The sequence below is a fragment of the Parasteatoda tepidariorum genome, chromosome 10 (assembly GCF_982258835.1).
Source record: "Parasteatoda tepidariorum strain Cologne lab strain chromosome 10, Ptep-v5.0, whole genome shotgun sequence".
Lineage (NCBI taxonomy): Eukaryota > Metazoa > Arthropoda > Arachnida > Araneae > Theridiidae > Parasteatoda > Parasteatoda tepidariorum.
This window is the reverse complement of record NC_141764.1, coordinates 37,258,371-37,276,525: the sequence shown is the minus strand read 5'-3', so window position 1 is coordinate 37,276,525 and position 18,155 is coordinate 37,258,371. Positions and strand designations below refer to the sequence as shown.

General features: G+C 27.8%; 1 protein-coding gene across 1 annotated transcript in view; it reads left to right on the top strand.

Moving 5' to 3' along the window:
• Positions 1-8,870, top strand: part of LOC107454468 (vesicular glutamate transporter 1-like) — a 194,330-nt gene extending 185,460 nt beyond the window's left edge. Inside the window, exons 12-13 of the mRNA XM_043041473.3 lie at positions 1,568-1,695; positions 7,113-8,870. Of these exons, the coding sequence (XP_042897407.2) occupies positions 1,568-1,695; positions 7,113-7,451 (467 nt within the window). The 3' untranslated portion in view covers positions 7,452-8,870. The remainder of the gene's footprint in view (positions 1-1,567; positions 1,696-7,112) is intronic.
• Positions 8,871-18,155: the final 9,285 nt, after the last annotated feature.

Genomic DNA, 18,155 nt, shown 5'->3' with positions numbered 1-18,155 from the left:
CTTTACTCCATTACTTTTGCTTTCTAGTGCAACGCTTATTTCTTTTATTTCAATGTACATATATTACATTAATTAATTAAACATCGTTTGCGTAATTAAACCTCACTGGCATCGATTTCTTATGCCTCTCCTAAATGAATTAATACCACTTTCCCATTAAGCTTGCTTTTGAATACATAATTTTTTTTTCTATTCCATTACCGTTAGTTTTAAAAAAGTAATTTTTTAGAAACACGTTTAAAAGAATTAATATAAATAAAATAAAAGAGCGTGGTATCAGACAAAGTATAAATTTGGCGACGTAGACCACGTGTGCTACCACGTAATGTTCATTGAATCTATCTGACATAGCGAATATAAAATTATTAAATATTTAAATACGTGCAATAAACTATTTTTTGATCAAACAGAGCTATAAGCTAGCAATAATTGCTGGTGTTCTTTTAAAAATCAGTGAAAAGTTGGATAGTTAAATTTAAAGCAATTGCTGACGCTTAATCAATCAGAAAATTCTATTTCGTTTTTTGCTCATCCCGATGGAACGATTTGTCGTAGAATGTTCTTATGTCAACAGTGACCTTCCTCGTGCTTTGAACTATATTTATGCAAAATTACATAGCTTTCGGTCGGATGGTCTAGGAATCTATAAAGGATACACACATACATCCACAGACATTCATTTTTATATATATGGAAGGTCTCTATATATGGAAGATTTAGTGAAAAAAATTTATTTAATTTTTTTTTTTCATAATTATTTGAAAACATCTCAGTTTCATTATAAATAATTTTTGACATCACAGCAAGCTTTATCCTCAAATTTAAAAAATTCAAACATTTGGTATAAATATTTTGAATTTTTACGCTTTTAAATGCATTTAAATTTGTGTTTATAAAATTGATACGCTGTAGTATTTTATAATTAAATGTTAAATGCTAAAATTTTTACCGCTTAAATAAATAAGATAACTGATCAATAGTATAGTCTTAAGGGGACAAGTGAGATTATTCATTAGCTGTCTTCAAAAGTAATAAAAAATTATATTACAAAGAATGTTTCGTAATTACCATTCTCAATATACATTTTTGTGATTTTTGTAAAATGCGCAGCTTAAAAGAAGTCTAACTAGTTTTTTCAAATCAATATTTTAATAAAATAACAAAATCAATCAATGTCTGACGAACTGTAATTAAGATAAATCAGAGTAAATGCGGTATTAAAATAAGGAAGAACCAATTTTTCGAGGACGAAGCAAAAAAGCAGTATTTGACACAAAAAAATGCTAGGTATTAATATTACCTAGCTAATTGACCTCTTTTGTGATTTTAGTTCTTATTCAGATTGAAGTTGATATTTGTTGAAGTTGTTTTTGAGTAAAATATTATGTTTTGGCTCTGAAAGTTGATATATATATATCAAGCTTCATTTTTCATATTGATTTTAAATGTATATATTAAGAACGGTGATTACAGAATAACTTGTAAATCATACAATACATTTTTTTTCTGTACAACTGCTAATTTTTTTTTATTTGAAACATTTTCAAAAGGGTTTTTTCTTTTCTAGGATTTAATGTAAACCATCTTGACATTGCTCCTCGATATGCCAGCATTTTAATGGGAATGTCAAATGGATTTGGAACATTAGCTGGCATGTTCTGTCCAATTGTTGAAGAAAGTCTAACAAGTCTAGGAGTAAGTACACAGTGTTTACTCCGTGTTTATATCATGTATTTTTGTAATTATTATTGAAATTAAAGCCGCTAAGAGAGAGACAAAATAAATAAATTGTTAAAAGAATCTCAGATGAAAGATGAAATAAATTAAAATAATATTTAAGCTTATAAAACTTAATCTATGTTCATTTAAGCTGATTAATGAGAATTCTTTCAATACAAGCATTAATTAATCTAATGAATAGAAACTTATAAGACAGACGTTTGGTTCTAAACGACAAAAGAAGTATGTCTGGTAATTTTAATTGCATCTCAGTAACTAATCTCTGCAAATTCTTATCGTCTTTTGGAAAATTTCCTTTTTAATCATTTTTAAAGAAGAGAAAAAAAAATGAAAATGCCATCAAAATTCAGCGATCTTTAGTTATTTACAATCTTTCATGATCTCAATCAATTTTTTTAAAAAATCCGTTTTAGACGGGATTTTAAAGATACTAAAGTCTATATTTTAATTATTACTCTTTGTGAACTGATTAAATTTTTCATGCGAAAGCATTTGAAGTATAATAAAAAGTATATTTTCAACGTTAACTGTAGAATAAAATATGAAAGAAGTTGGCAAATCATATCCTACAGAATTGAAATCGAAAATTGTATCTTAACCGCAAATTGCCGTATGTTTTGCACCAAACCGTTTTCTTCATCAATTGGGAATTTTCTTATGCTGCGAGTTTACATCTGAATCATAAAATAAGGTAAGCAATTCAGAAAAAAATAACTGTAATTTCTTTTACTAGGAGGCTCCGCCCCCTGCTCGCTAACGCTCGCCAACCCCCGAAAATTTCTACGCAATCCCATGTGGTTCACGCCGTGAACAATGGCTCGCTGTGCTCGCTCACCAATGAACACAATGTTCTAGCACAAAGACATAATATATTATCATCAAAGACATAATATTTTATCATCAAAGACATAGTATTGTACTTATGTAGAAGAATTCTATCAATGTTCTTATTGGCTTTTAAAAAAGTATATTAGCTATTTAGATTGTACATGGTGAAAAAATCAAAACATTAGCTAAATGAGAAACATATTAGCAAAATAAATTATCAAATATTGCAGTTATTCACCTAAATTCAACTAAATGTGTATAATAAATTAGTTAATGCTAGAAATTCTGAAAGTTTTAGAAAAAAAATTTTATTATTTAAAAATATAAACTTTAAACCCTAACTTTTCCTTATGAGATAATAACCCTCAAAAAGTCTTTCATTTTCAAGAACACAAAAATATGTTTTATCGCCAAATGAAATATTTTTTGGTGATCAGCATTATTGAAATCAATTTCTATTTTAATTAACATTTGTGATAGAGTACATAACATTTTAGAACAAAATAAGGATGTTTTACATACAATAAATTAAAATGCATGGCTGTTAGCATTACCCGAGAAATACCACGTGGAGGTCGCCATGCTGTATTTCTAATCAGGGAGTTTTGATTTTGGCAGTTCCCCTTGCCTACTGCCAATAGAAGTTTCAATTAAATTTTTTCCAAAAAACATTTTTTTCTGCAAAGCTCTAAGAAATTAACACTAAGCATTTAGAATTTCTTTGAAAACTCAATTATAGATTTGGCATCTTGGAGCAATTACTGAAAGGCTGTCAAATGACTAACTCTTGACAGGCCAACATAAAGTTGTCCATGACTAAAAACTTGTTTAGTCAATACTAAACTGATTTTCTCAAAAGTCTGACCTTGTGACTTATTTATAGTCATGGAGAAGGCCAGCCTAATAGGAAATTGTTTTCTCTTAAAAGAAAACGGCATGTTGTTATCAGAGGGGACTCTTCAAACACGTTTTCTTTCATTACGTTTAATAGCCCTAGCAGCTTCACTAATATTCTGCATTTTAAAGCGTGAAATTTCAATGCATAAATAAACGCGAAATATAAAAAAACTCCATGCATTCAATACAAACACTTAGACGTTTTTTAGACGTTTAGGTAGCTCCCATTAGAAAAATATCAATTCAACAGCGGCCTTCTAAAGCATGCTCACTTCAATTGGGTATACTATAGCCTACGTCACAGGTTGTGTTATTCCTACTAAATTTAACCCATGAACGGCATTTTCTGCGAGCCTAACTTCAAGCCACAAATAAACGAACGAAGTGTTTGATCGTTTAAATAGCTGCTCGCCAGATTTTATTGCATTATAAATAAAAGTAATTAATATTCGATTTTTGATTAATAATTGATTTATGTGGATAGTGGCATTTATGTGGATAGTGGCATAGAATTTAGCATTGCGTCATGGTAAATGTTATTCCTACTAAGTGGAAGTAGTTGTGTTTTTTTTATATTATACCCAATAAATTAATTAATTCCTAACTGAGTTTAAATTAAATATTATCATGTTCTTAGGGCATGAATCTGAATTCAACAACCTGATAATGCTCACTCTGGTTATTGTTTCCGTTTTTAAAAGCGCTATATGTTGAGCCACCTCATGTGACATTTGCCATGTGACATTTTTAGCAGCAACCATTGGACGATTTTCCAACGTTGCCATTCGGGGAGTTGTAATGAGGCTTTTTTTTGGTGCCGTGTAAGAAAAATATATATATAGATTTGAATTCACTTTAAAATATTTAAGTGAATTGAACCACAATATGGTGCAATTTGTTATTGTCTGAATATAGAATAAGTAAAATCAGTAACTACAGTAAAATAAGAAACTAAGTAAAATCAGTGATGTTAAAATTAATCCATCTAAAACTTGATTATGCGGTGCTATGGTTCAACTTTAAGAAAAACTTGGTTCAAATTTTGACCTTACTTAGTTGCTTCAAATTTGTATGAGATTATGGTTCAAAATGCTAACATTATGATTCAATGTTGAACAAATTTTCTTATGGAATAAGTGAATCTGAATTTTAATACATCCTTTTTTTTTCAAAATAATATAATCTATTTACTTTATGTAAAATAATAATCTCACTGTTAAAATTTTTGTATCATGTTATACCCCAATATCGTTTGAGTTCGATGTGACCTAAATATTATACCAAGCTGAGCCACATTATATTACAAATTAATTTCTTTGAAACTTGATTGAATGGTAACATGGTTTAACGAGACGAGAACAATGGTTCAACGAGTATTATGGTCCAACGAGACTCCTACCCAATACATTATTAAAGTTGCAATAAATTCACTTGGTATGATAGTTCAAGTTACCGAGGTCATTTTCAAAATTCATTTTCATTTGGAAATTGAAAAAGAAGGGGAAAATGTTACTTGAGAACATGTCATTCTTAAAAATTTTAATATAATTAGTTCAAGTTACCGAGGTCATTTTCAAAATTCATTTTCATTTGGAAATTGTAAAAGAAGGGGAAAATGTTACTTGAGAACATGTCATTCTTAAAAACTTTAATATAATTAGTTCAAGTTACCGAGGTCATTTTCAAAACTCATTTCATTTGGAAATTGAAAAAGAAAGGGAAAATGTTACTTGAAAACATGTCATTCTTAAAAATTTTAATATAATTCATTATTACGTACGCACACTCTATCTATACTTTTTAATATACTTTCCTACTATCCTTTTTACAATTGCTACAATTTTGGCCAAATATGATGGAAATTGTCGTGTATATCACCAAATTTACGATTATTTTTTTCATATTCTAAACACATATACTACACATATGACTAATTTTGTTAGTAGTATGCAAATTTAAATTTTTTAAAGAAAGCTTTGCAAATAATGTCAAGTCTAAACATGGCATTTTAATGAAAAAAAAATTATCATGAACTCTAAGCGATAAAAAAATAATTCTAAAGCGTATTGAAATTATTCAATTTAAAATAAAAATCTGGAACGCTAAGTTATCCAGCTGAATAAATAAGTAATTACTTCTATGCAGTTAATTATGATGACGGTGAAATAATAAAAAATCTCTTGCAACTTAGAAGTTTCTGCTTCTTCAACCAAACGTAGAATATTTAAAATAACTACATATATTTATTTTTCAAACATTCCTCGGTGATAAATGGGTGTTGCCACATACAACTTCGAATTTTGTAATTAAAAAAGTGAAAAAAAGAGAATTTCGACAGAAAAGGCATTGAATTTAGTTATGAATATTTTCTATTTTTTTAAATGTAATTTGAAGTATTTATCACAAATATAAAATATGACACAGTAGGATTTTTTGTTTTTGAAATATTATTCGAAAAAAAAAAGTTTAAATTTTATGTCAATTCCATTTCAACTAATTTTTGAAACAAAAAATTTTCTTAAATAATATTTCATGAAACTGTTGAATGGTGCACATTTTATAGGAAAAAATTTTTTTATTATCTCTAAAATCTTCAAAAAAAAGCATAGTTTTTAGACGAACATCGAGTGGCTCCGAATTAGGCAAATGACCCACTGATATTAAAATTCAACTTTGAACTAATTTGGTGTTAACCCTTTGTAACTCAACAACTCTGATTTAAGAAATATTTACGCGGATGTTAGAATACATCATATTGAGCGTGTAAAAAATAATGAGAAAATTAAGACCTTAAAATTAAAAATTTTTTGATAAAAAGCATTTGTTGAACATCTCTAATATCGTGAAAAATAGCACAAAAATTCCAATATATTTAAAACTTCATGTGAAAAATTTTGAAATTGTTGTTTTTATGGTAACAAGGTCTCACACCACATTTTTAAATCCCCCTTAGCCAAATATACAATCAAGGGGATTGTAGTAAAAAAATTGTATATCCTGCAATTATATCGTGGAACAATTCTTGCTAAACGCATTATAATATTGGCAGCTGCTGACTTGGTTCCCCCGAGTTTGCAATATTTTCTTTACTCGAATTTAGTTCGATTTTATAAGTAAATCCACCTCATTATAGGGATTGAATTTTCATGTATGTTGCGCTGTAACGCGGTGATACAAAGGGTTAAATAATAATAGTAAACGAAAAACTCATTTTTTGTCTTTGGATCTTGTATGTTCTTACCGTAGACAAACTATACCAAGCATGCCAGGATACTAAATACCGTCGCATGCGTGGATTCCGCTTTCTTCTGACAACCCAAATGAAATATCTGCTCCTGCACTTCAGAGCCCAAGGTCAGGATGATCACTGAGATGCACATAGTAGGCCTTGGCTCTCCAAGAACTGTCTCGACGCTGAGTTTAGTTTAGTTTAGTTTAGTTTAGTTTAGTTTAGTTTAGTTTAGTTTAGTTTAGTTTAGTTTAGTTTAGTTTAGTTTAGTTTAGTTTAGTTTAGTTTAGTTTAGTTTAGTTTAGTTTAGTTTAGTCAATGGTATGATTAATCTTTCTTTAAAATCTTTGAGGTATTTGAGATCACCCTGTTATTCTATACAATGTTCAACTGTAAACATTTTATTACTTTTTTGCAGACAGCAGATGAATGGCAAAGGGTTTTCATCATCGCCAGTTTAATTCACTTTGGTGGCGTGATATTCTATGGTCTCTTTGCCTCAGGGGAGAAACAATATTGGGCTGAACCCCCAGACGAAAGCAACCCAGATCAAGGTACCTCTTGGAACCCACTGGCAGATGCATTCACGACAGTCACATCACCTTCTGACAAGCAACCTAATGGCACTGTTACGACGTCTTTTAGTGACATCAAACCTCCATCCTACGGAGCAACCAACGTTGTTGGAACTCGAGAAGAATTTGCACAACCTGCATCGAGAGACTCATATATGCATGGACCGCGAGATCTATATTAGACTAATTTAAATTTTTCAAAATTACAAGTTTATGGGCGATATCAGACTGTTTTTCTCTTCCTTCGATGTAATAAGGAGAGTTTTGTTTTCGTGTCTTTGAGTTTACAGCCAAAAACTGTTTTGAATGTTTACTACCGGAGATGGATATGTTTCTTTTATCTACTTTCTTATTAAACTGAAAAAGCGGGGGCGCTCTTGATGATTTGAGTGAGGAAAATGCTGTTTTTTACTACTCTTTTGTGGCTGTTAATTGAAATGATTACTGGTCAAGCAAAGGTTCTTTTTCAGGCAAATAGCAGACTTATGCTCATGACGTTTTACATTAATTCATATGTTTTATGATTTTAAACTAATTTATTTTTAAACTAAAATCATTATTTTCACGTCGTTTTTAAGTGTGATCAAACTGTCTCTGTGATAAGTTAAGATCTTATAATGAAGCTGCTGAGCAACCTAATATTAAGTGAGAGTTCTATGCCTATCTATGAAACAGAATCTTAAACATTATGGAGTTCGGTTTTGTTTACTCAGCTTAAATTGCTAATAAAGCGATCTAAAGTGTCAAAGAATAGATAGACATTGGTAAAACGGAAAACAAATAACTTTAGTGTGGCGCACAACGCATTGTGATTGAGGACTTAGAATGAAAGGGAAGTTTTTATGTATATGTATTATTAAATGATTTTTCATTTAATAAACCAGAAGTTCAAAAAATAAGTGACAATTTGAAAAATTAATTTTTTAAAAAAAGCATTTGATGATACAAGTACTTGATTTGCTGCTTTCTGTTTAAGAAACCAGTTATATTTTCACCCCAAATTGCAACATTATTCACAAACTTTGTCAGCAGATGGCGCTACTCGCAAAAAACTATTTAACATTTTTTTTCAAAAGAACTTTCAACCTTTTACCACCATTTGAAGCATTAATATGACGAAGTCAGTGGAAAAAATTAACGAAGAGGTTTACAAATATTTTAATTGGTAAAAATTTAACTTCAGAAAACATTCCCTTTTAGTTAGCTCAGATTTATATGCGTTATCTGTTGACATAATTTATGATTAATATTAGAACTTTGTTAGTATAAATACCACATTTCCTGACCAGAACACAAATACTGTACACATCTATCTTCTTTGTTTTTCTTTCATATATTTTTCAAATCGTCGCTTAATTTTGGATACCTGTAACACTTTTTATAACTTGCATTGCTCAGTGTGATTTGTGCTGAATTTTCATTTAAGACACTATTTTCATTATTTAGTTAGAAAAAGAAACAAGAAATCAAATATTTATTATTTTTAAATCATTGCATTTTATTTAATTGCATGTATTAAAATAGCTGTCACTGCACCTTTTAATAACTCAGTAAAATTTTAGTTAAAAAAATTTCTGCAATCCATTTTCTTCCAGACAAAATAAGGGAACCTCTTTTATTTTAAAATATATCAAAATTATTGAAGTTATCATACTCAAATAAATGATTTCTAAGTTTATTAAAATTATTTTTAGCTATATTGGATCTAACAAAACTAGAGCAAATTTTTGAATAAACGCTCTTGCTTACATGTATACAACGAATTAAACTTCTTTGAAATATTTTAAGAAAAACACTGAATATTGTTATTATCTTAAATATTTATTGTTGTGACTTTTGCAATTTAATCACAGTGTGAAGTAGTCCGCCAATCTTTTGTAACAAAGATAACCCAGATTTTGAATCGTATATAATAAAAAAAACTTAATGACACTTAAATAATCACGTAAGTGACCCTACCAGTGATTTAAACAAAACACTTAACGCATGTCTATCTTATTCCAACTAGTATGTATATCCTTCAAAAAATATATTTTTAAATATAATAGAATGAAAAAAAATCTAAAATATGATTTCATTAAAGCTCTTTATGCAAGACTTCAACCAGTAATAAAACTTTTAATGCTAAAAGCAGCAAGTATTTTTCAAACTAAAGAAAAATAAATATAACCACGTTTAAATACGTATGACGATATATGCTTAAGACGTTTTAGCTGTAATACAAAATGGTGAATGCATACAGAATGAAACGGATAGAAGGTAATGATAATGCCATCTATCGGTGTTCATAGAAACTACTTGCTGTACAAAATTTTCTGGAACTTTCGTGATGATTAATTTCATTTTCAGAAAGTTGATTAATTGTCAATGACTTGTTCAGTTTAGGTGATGTGCATATGATCCAAGAAATTAAAACGCTGTTTAAACTCAATTTCAAAGAATAATTTTGTTTTTAATAAAATAACTTAATAATTCGTTTTTTAATTCAAACTTTTTCTTGTTTAAAAATACAAGTTTATATATAAGTAATTGTTGTGCCAACATCACCTACATTATTTGAAATTATCTTAAATTTGAGTACATTGTGCTATTTACTTTTAATTGGTTTAATATTTATTAAATTCTTTTTAATTGCTTAAAATACCAAAGAAAAATCTGTGACACAGAAATTCGAGCAATATTTCAAACTTCCACACATTTATTCTTGCAAAAGTGTTGATAATATCCATAGGCGATTGCGTCGAATCGTCGTCGCGTTAACATACCGAATAACATAAGTGTTTTTATTTTTAGAAATGATGCATGCAAAACATGTTTAAAATTGTACTAAGCAACACTTAGAAACGTATGCAAATATTTCTTTTTAACCGTGTGTTACATCTTTGTCACATTATTTGTTAATTCAGCTTTTTAATTATATTTTTAAATTGCTCGTGCTCTAATCTTCAGCTATATGAGGTTGCCTATCCCTGCCTATTGTTCTAATGAAGACGCCTATTGATTTTCCCAACTCATAATTGAATCAGGTCAATACAATATTGAACTTTGCCCGTTATCTAAATGTAATGTTATAAGAACTTCATACACTTTATGTAGGATTATTGAAATCCATCTCTGGTTTTATGAAAAGCTCTTATTGGTGTGCATTGATGTTGTTACATTTAAAAATATATATATATTTATTCCGAAAAGCAAAATTTTGAATATCACTTTAAGTAGAGTGAAAATTTTGAATATCACTTTAAGTAGAGTGAAAATTTTGAATATCCGTTTAAGTAGAGTGAAAATTTTAAATATCACTTTAAATAAATGAAATTTCTTAATATTACTTTAAATACATTGGATTTTTTTAATACTTTAAGTAAAGTGAGTTTTATAATGGAACAAAAATAAAACGATTGAATTATAACCCTACCACAAAACTTAAATATTTTCAGTTTTATTGGTTACGAGTCATATTATTATATTATTCAATTAAAGTTTTACCGAAATTTAAATGCTAATTTAATCGTTCAATATCAAACTATCAATCCAACGTTTATTCAAACTAAATGTCCTGATATGAATTGGAAATCTGTTTTTGTGACTAGATTTTATTTTTCATTTTGTTACGTGTGCTAGTACGCTATTCTTTAATACTCTTGAGCTATTCAGTGCTCCTCTAACAATTTTTTTCGGAAACTTAAGAAGCAAAACTTTTTATTTCCTTATTTTATTTTTTAAGAAAATTAAATATTGCTACATAAAAAATGCTTTTTTATTTATTTGTTTATTTTATGTATTTATTTATTTTTTATTACGTATTTATTTTATGCATTTTTTAAGTATCTTTTTATTAAGTTTTTCCTGCAAAAATTATCTTGTGGGAAAATCACAGTTGAACTTTAATTACATAAATTCACTGTTTTTGTATCAATACCTGTGAATGAAGCTCACTTGAAATGAATAATTCCAAAATAATGAAGTGAAAAAAATGCTTGATACTAAGAAATTCCATTAGCTTCAAAAATTAGAAAATGTTTTTAAAAATTCTTTAATTAATTTCTTTTTTTTTTAATTTTTGAAGATGATGAAATTTTTGCATTCTCAAATATATCTTTTCAGTTCAGTTTCTTGGAATTATTAACGACATGAAATCGTCACCTTAGCTTGGAATCACTTGGTAAATGCATCTTGTCTTGATTTGTCTTTCTTGGAAATTGTAGCATCCCTCGGCAACCACATTTTTCATGTTTTATTTTCAACCTTCATGTTATTTTCTATTTCTCAGTTTGCATTTATTTTTTTCAAATCTATTTTATTTTCCTTCTTCACATTTAGTAAATCTTCAAAATGGTCGTCTTTTTTCTTTTTTAGAAAAAGCTGATGCGTTGAGCTCACAAAACATATCAGTCTTATCCTTCGTACTAATTTTTGAAGCTTTTAAAATTTTTCCATTAGCTTTGTGTCAACTAAACTACAGGATTTCCATCAGAACCAAACATATAATTATGTTTTAAATATTATTCTTCGCTAATTTATGCATGAAATATAGATATTTTATGACGAAAGCTAACATGCCTGAAACTAAAAAATATTCTTAAATTATCCTATCTCAAGAAAAATACTAAAAACATTTGCATGAATTCAATTTCCTGATTACAATATATATATATCTATATATATATAGTAAAAATGCTTAAAGAAAACGTAATGATTTGATTGTTAAGATGAGATTGTTTAAATGAACCGCCCCTACGAGAAATGAAACCTTAAGGATTTGAAATTTTACAAAAGTGAATAATTTTTTCCAAAACATTCCACCTGATAGTGTTTCATTTCTTTTCGAATAAATAAACTTTCACTCTACTTGAATTATTAACTTAAACATAAAGTTTATATCTTGGTGGAAATAAATATAACTGAGATAGATGTATGATGTAACAATGTTGCTTTTATAAACTATAAAACGAAATGCTTTTAATGTTATTAAAGTTCCTCACATTATTGTACCTCAATTACTGCTTTTTTCTATCTATTACAAATTATTCAAACTGTACAATTTTTTTTAATCCTTCTACTAGTTAGTTTTAATTTCTACAATTTCCTTCATTTATAGTCGTGAGGATATTTTATAATATGTTTCAATCAAAGCTGAAATATTATTCAAATATTTATTTTCATATTATATTTTGTTTTATTTTCATACCTATTCATATCTATATTTATATTTGTTTGCTTTCATATCTATATTTGTTTATGTTTTCTTATCTATTGTTTTAATATTTGCTATTTTAATGACTGTTATTTTAATATCTGCTTTTTAATATCTGTTACTTTAATATTTGTTTATACTATTTTCCTTAATTTAGATTTAATACCAAGAATGTATAGCCAAAAATGCTCTTGAAAAATTTGTGAAAATTAAAACAATATTTTTTATAAGTTGATCATAGATAGATTTTGTTCATTATTATTTTTAAAAATTTAGAATTATCGTTATTTTAATACAAATAATAAAGATTTCAAAGTATGCAATGTTGCATCGTGTATCTTAAAGGACTGAACAAAATACATTGCATTATTTCATTTAAAAATATATCTGGATGAAGGTGCTTTCAAATATTATGACATTTCACTGATTCTGGGGCATCAAAAGGAAACAGTTACATATTGTATAATACTTTTCATATTTAAGATTTTATATTTTTGAATCAAATTAATTCATTAAAATCTGTCTCAATCGCATATGACCAGTTGAAGCAAAATAGATCAAAAGTTATCTTTTTGAAAAATTACCTTTTAATTTTTTGAACGATGAAAGATGCTTATAATAATTTTTTAAAAGATCTTACAAAAATAAGCGTTTTTTAAATAAGCGTTTTATCTTCATCTGTACATTTCTATCGCCTCATTTTTTGTTATAAATTGTTCTCTTATAAAATGATTACTTTATCCCTTTCATTATAGTTCATTATTTATTTATTTCATTATCAATTTCGAGGAAAAATCTTACGAACTCAAAAGTAGTTCCCTAATTTTAGACATAATTCATCCCAAAGCGCATAAAAGACAGTCCGAAAACATAGAAAAGACATAACCCTAATAATACAGATTAACCCTATAAAAACAGAAAAGATGTTGTGACTTCCAAAAATATAGGTAACAACATACGTAAGACACAGAAAATATATAGTTTCGCCAGGAAACACAAATAATCAAATGTAGAAACACTTGATCGAGGGAAGTTTAATTTTTGAGAGAGATATTCTTGTAAAATTGTGAGTAGTATTACATTCTCTTTATATGAACCTATATTATTATTATATTTTTTATTGAGTAAGTTTTATTTAATCTATTATTCACTAAACTATTTCTAGTAATTTTTTATTACATTTAATTTTTGATTCAGTTATTGAAACTGAATTTTGATATCTATGAAATCTTTTAAAAATCCTAATTAATTAATCTTACCTCTGATAATATTTATTTGCTTTATATTGTAAGTAATACAATATTTATTATCTCCATTAAATAATTATAAAATTATATCTAAGAGATGTAATCACATTATAAAAATTGTAGTACCACGATTTCTTGCGATGTCTGGTACTAAAATAAATTTAAATTCTAATTAGCATTATTTAAATAATTTACAAAGATTTATTAAAGATATTTTTACAAAGATTTATTAATACTCAATAATCTAAATTTTTTACAGCTGCATCAAATTAATAAGCAATTATTGGTATTTGTTTTCTCAGAAATAAATGCTTAAGTAATAAAGGAACAAATTAATGTTTATAAGTAACCACAATTTGGATCCACAATAAATTTGATTTGGGCAAAATATGAAATAGTTACATAAATTTATTTTTGTCATCTTTCACATTTACAACATCTCAATTCTGGAGACCACTATTTGTGATATTAACAAAACATATCAATATTTCTATTTTTTTGTCATCTCGTTCTTTTATGCTTTTATTATCATTTCTATTGAAACTTTAACATTTCAATAGTAGCTAAATTTAACATTTCGATAAGTATATTTTACGAAATAAAAATACAATGCAATTTGAATAATTTTTAACAAAACTTTCAGATTTAAGGGACTAATATTAAAATTTAGTAATTTGTGAAAATCATCTAAAAGGAAATCCTTGGAACCATAACCAAATTTAAAATATCTCCTGCACTAATATATTATTACATTTTAAGTGAGATACCCAAGCTCTAAAGATTACATCTTAATAAAAAAACATTTTAATCAATAAGCCAAAAGTTACTCAGTGTTTAAAATTTTTATCTTGCATTCTGTACCATATTAAAATCCATATTGATGTTAATTGAACAATCAATATATAGTAAATATTCTTATTCATCTAGGCTGATTACAACATAGAACTTGAAAGTCATTTATTTCTTAAAAGGTTTATTCCACAAATTGAAGTTTCTTTAAAAAAAATTGAATCTAGACTCATATACAAACAAGTGAAAAGTGAACTAAAAAGCACACAAATTAATTTTTGCAAAGACAAAAAAAAAAAAACCACATTTTTAACCTTTTACTTACGGCGGGTACAACTGATTGTCCAGCATATTAGGTGCTATCAGCCACCGTAGGCAAAAGGTTAATAAATGCATAATTATTCAGTGTTACGAAACAAGTGTTACTAAGCAAGTTTTAATCATTATAAATCCTTTACTATTCTTATATCTGTATATGACATTATATTTTACATATAGCCTATATTTTACAAATATTACTTACAAATACACGCCAAGCCAAAGTATTTTCGAATTTCCCAATTAAGATGCATATCATATACTTATTTTCCCGTCAGTTAGATTTCGAAACAAAAACTTACATTTTTATAAATCTATATTTTTGAAATAGAATTCCTAATTGTTTCCTTTTGATGCCGATTCATTTTTGCTGTTATGGCAGCTAATAAAAGATAATGTGTGTCCAAGTTCTTTTGCCATGAATCTGTAAATAGGATCGAAAGCATTGTTGTTATTACTTTTCTAGTCTACATGTAATTACATGTGAAATATATGTTTATTGAATTTGTTTTGAAAAAAAAATTGTCTATTATTAAAAAGCAAATCTATATGTAAAGATAATAAAAAAGATTTGTTCTAGTTGTAATGGGAGTCATTGTTTGTACAATTTTAATCACTGCATATTAATTTTTTATTTAATTTATCACAAAAGAAACATTGTTTTATCCGTGATTTAGACGGCTCAACTGTGACGTCTCCGTAACGTATTTTCTAAAGTTCTTTATTGACAAAGTTTTAACTTTTTTACCTTATTAACTTCGAAAGCAAACGTTTAGGTGATGTTGAAGACTTGAAGACTCCTCTACTATTTATTTTCTCTTACAGCTGTCCAAGTGACCGAGTGGTCAAAGTGTCTGATTGCGAAGCCAATGGTCGCAGGTTCGTATCCCGCTCAAGCCTTCGATCTCTCTCTGTGTTTCTTGCGATTGGTGAATGTGACCCATCTAATGAACTACCATTTGTGGCTATATCACGTGGGTTATGTTAGTCACCAGTAACCCGTGACTCAGATTCACAAATACCTAAAGAGTAACATAAAATTAACAACACTTCAGACATCTTCCGTAGCGAAGAATGTAACGTTTTAGTGCCAGCCATTAGAAAAAATGTGTCTCTGTCATATTTGTATTTACTCCTAATAAGATCTTTTTTTTTATTTAGTTCTATTACATGATGAATTTTGCATTTAGTTTTTCCATTCAAATTTTTTATATTTATTAATTTCTCATACCTATACTTGTTTACTCATTATTTTATGCTTATTACTCGTAAATTTATTAATTTTCATGCAATTTAAAGTCATTATTTGATATTTTAAGTTGACCTGCATTCGTTGTTTTTCCGTATCTATCGTTCGTGTTAAATGGTCTTTTAAGAAGCGATTAATCGAGATTCTACTGTATAAAGATTTTTATCAAAAACGCCTTGATTGGCTTGGTTTTTTTTATTGACATGGCTTCTTCCGGACAATTTTGTTCTACCTATTCTATGTAATTTAACTTTCTTTTATTTGCCTAGAACTCATTTCTATTGTGTTATTCATAAAGTATACAGTAAAAATATTCATAGATTTGAAAACGAGGAAAAATTTCGTCTCAGTTTGACTTCTCAATAATAAATAATTAATTTTTTACCCACTGGCAAAATTGGTCTTGGTTTAGATTTCATGGCGTCCTCACTTTTCAACTACAATAATCAAGAGTAATAGTAAACAGTGCACATGAGTTGCTATGGCGACCGCTGCTGCTTGTTAATTTTTTTTAGAATTATTTTCTTCACTTTTAATTTTGTTATGCATTAAGTTGCTGAGTTTATTTTTGAGATATTGGATAAATACTTCTTGAGTTGTGAATAAAAGAGAATTTCATCATTTGAACGATATTTTTGCTTTTGTTGTTTTAATTAAGAATCAGAAATTCTAACCTACAGTTCAAACTGGATCTTTTTCAATACTAATTCAGGTGAATATCACAAATAAAGAGGGTCCAAACTGATTGACACGGTCCCAAAAGTTAGAGTTGAAGCAAGAAAAAACGATGCCAAGGACTAAACTTGCCGAGGCTGAAAAAGTCAAAATCAAAGAACGTAGACGGGTATACCTTGAACGTTACACACAAACTGAAAAAACGAAAGGATTCCGTTCGCAAACGCAAGCATTAAGCCAGTCCCTTACAAAAGTAACAAAGTGGTTGAGAGAATTGAACCCTACCGAAGAGCGAATTTTATACGCAGGTTATCTTCATTAAAATTTTGTTCTTCTAAATAAGACGCAATATAACTTTTTTTTGAGAAGGAATCATAATTGTAATTTTAGCATAATTGTAATTTGTTATTTCAGCATATATTGTAAATATAAATTGTAATTCATAAATTGTAATTTCAGCATATTTTATAGAAAATAATAATAGAGAGTTTCCTACTAATTTAGCACTACAGCAATTAAATTTCAGAAATAAAACTGAAAGAAAATAAATACATGTCTGGCTTATTTTTAAAATCATTTTCTAATTTGAAGTTTTAAACTTTGCTTAAGAAAAAAATATGAAGAGAGACTTTTTGTTATACACTGGTGTGCAAAACTTAAGCAACAAGTGGTTTTTCGGCCACAGCTCCCCAACAAAGTACAGTAAAACCTTTTTTTGTGCGGTGGATAGGGACCGCATAAAAGAAATCGCACAAAAAAAAATTCGAAAATTTTATAAATTCTGACATGTAATAAACAAGTTTGTACCATATACCAACAAAAACTTTTTTTATGCGGTTGATAGGGACCGCATAAAAAAAGTCGGACTCAGAAAATACATCAATGATTTATGAAATAGATAAGAGAATGCTTTCAATAAAATTAAATAATTAAATTAGACCTAAAGAAATTTTAAAAATATTTAATTCTCCATTGTACATGTACATGTAGAAGTTTTCAAATTATACATTAAATAGTTTGCTGCTACTCGTCGTAATCCAAAACGCGCATCTTCTTGGAATGAATTGGTTGAAAATCGCTTGAAGATAGGATTTCGATGATTTGTTTTTTGGTACCATAAAGTCAGTGATCAGATAAAATAAAATAAAAATCATAAAAACTACATATAAATAGAAACAAAAGTAATTAATTTTTTTACCTTTAATCTCACTATAAAATGAATCCTTAATCTAATGAATCGTGTATAAAACTCTGAATACGAAGCGTATAGTATTTGAGATACACGCAGACGAGAATTTACAAAATAAAAATAACGGTTTAATTTTAAAATACTAAGTATTTTAACACAGCAAACGATTTTTTACTGATTTACTTCAACTTGTTTAGCGCAGAATAAATTTTAAACAGAAGAGAA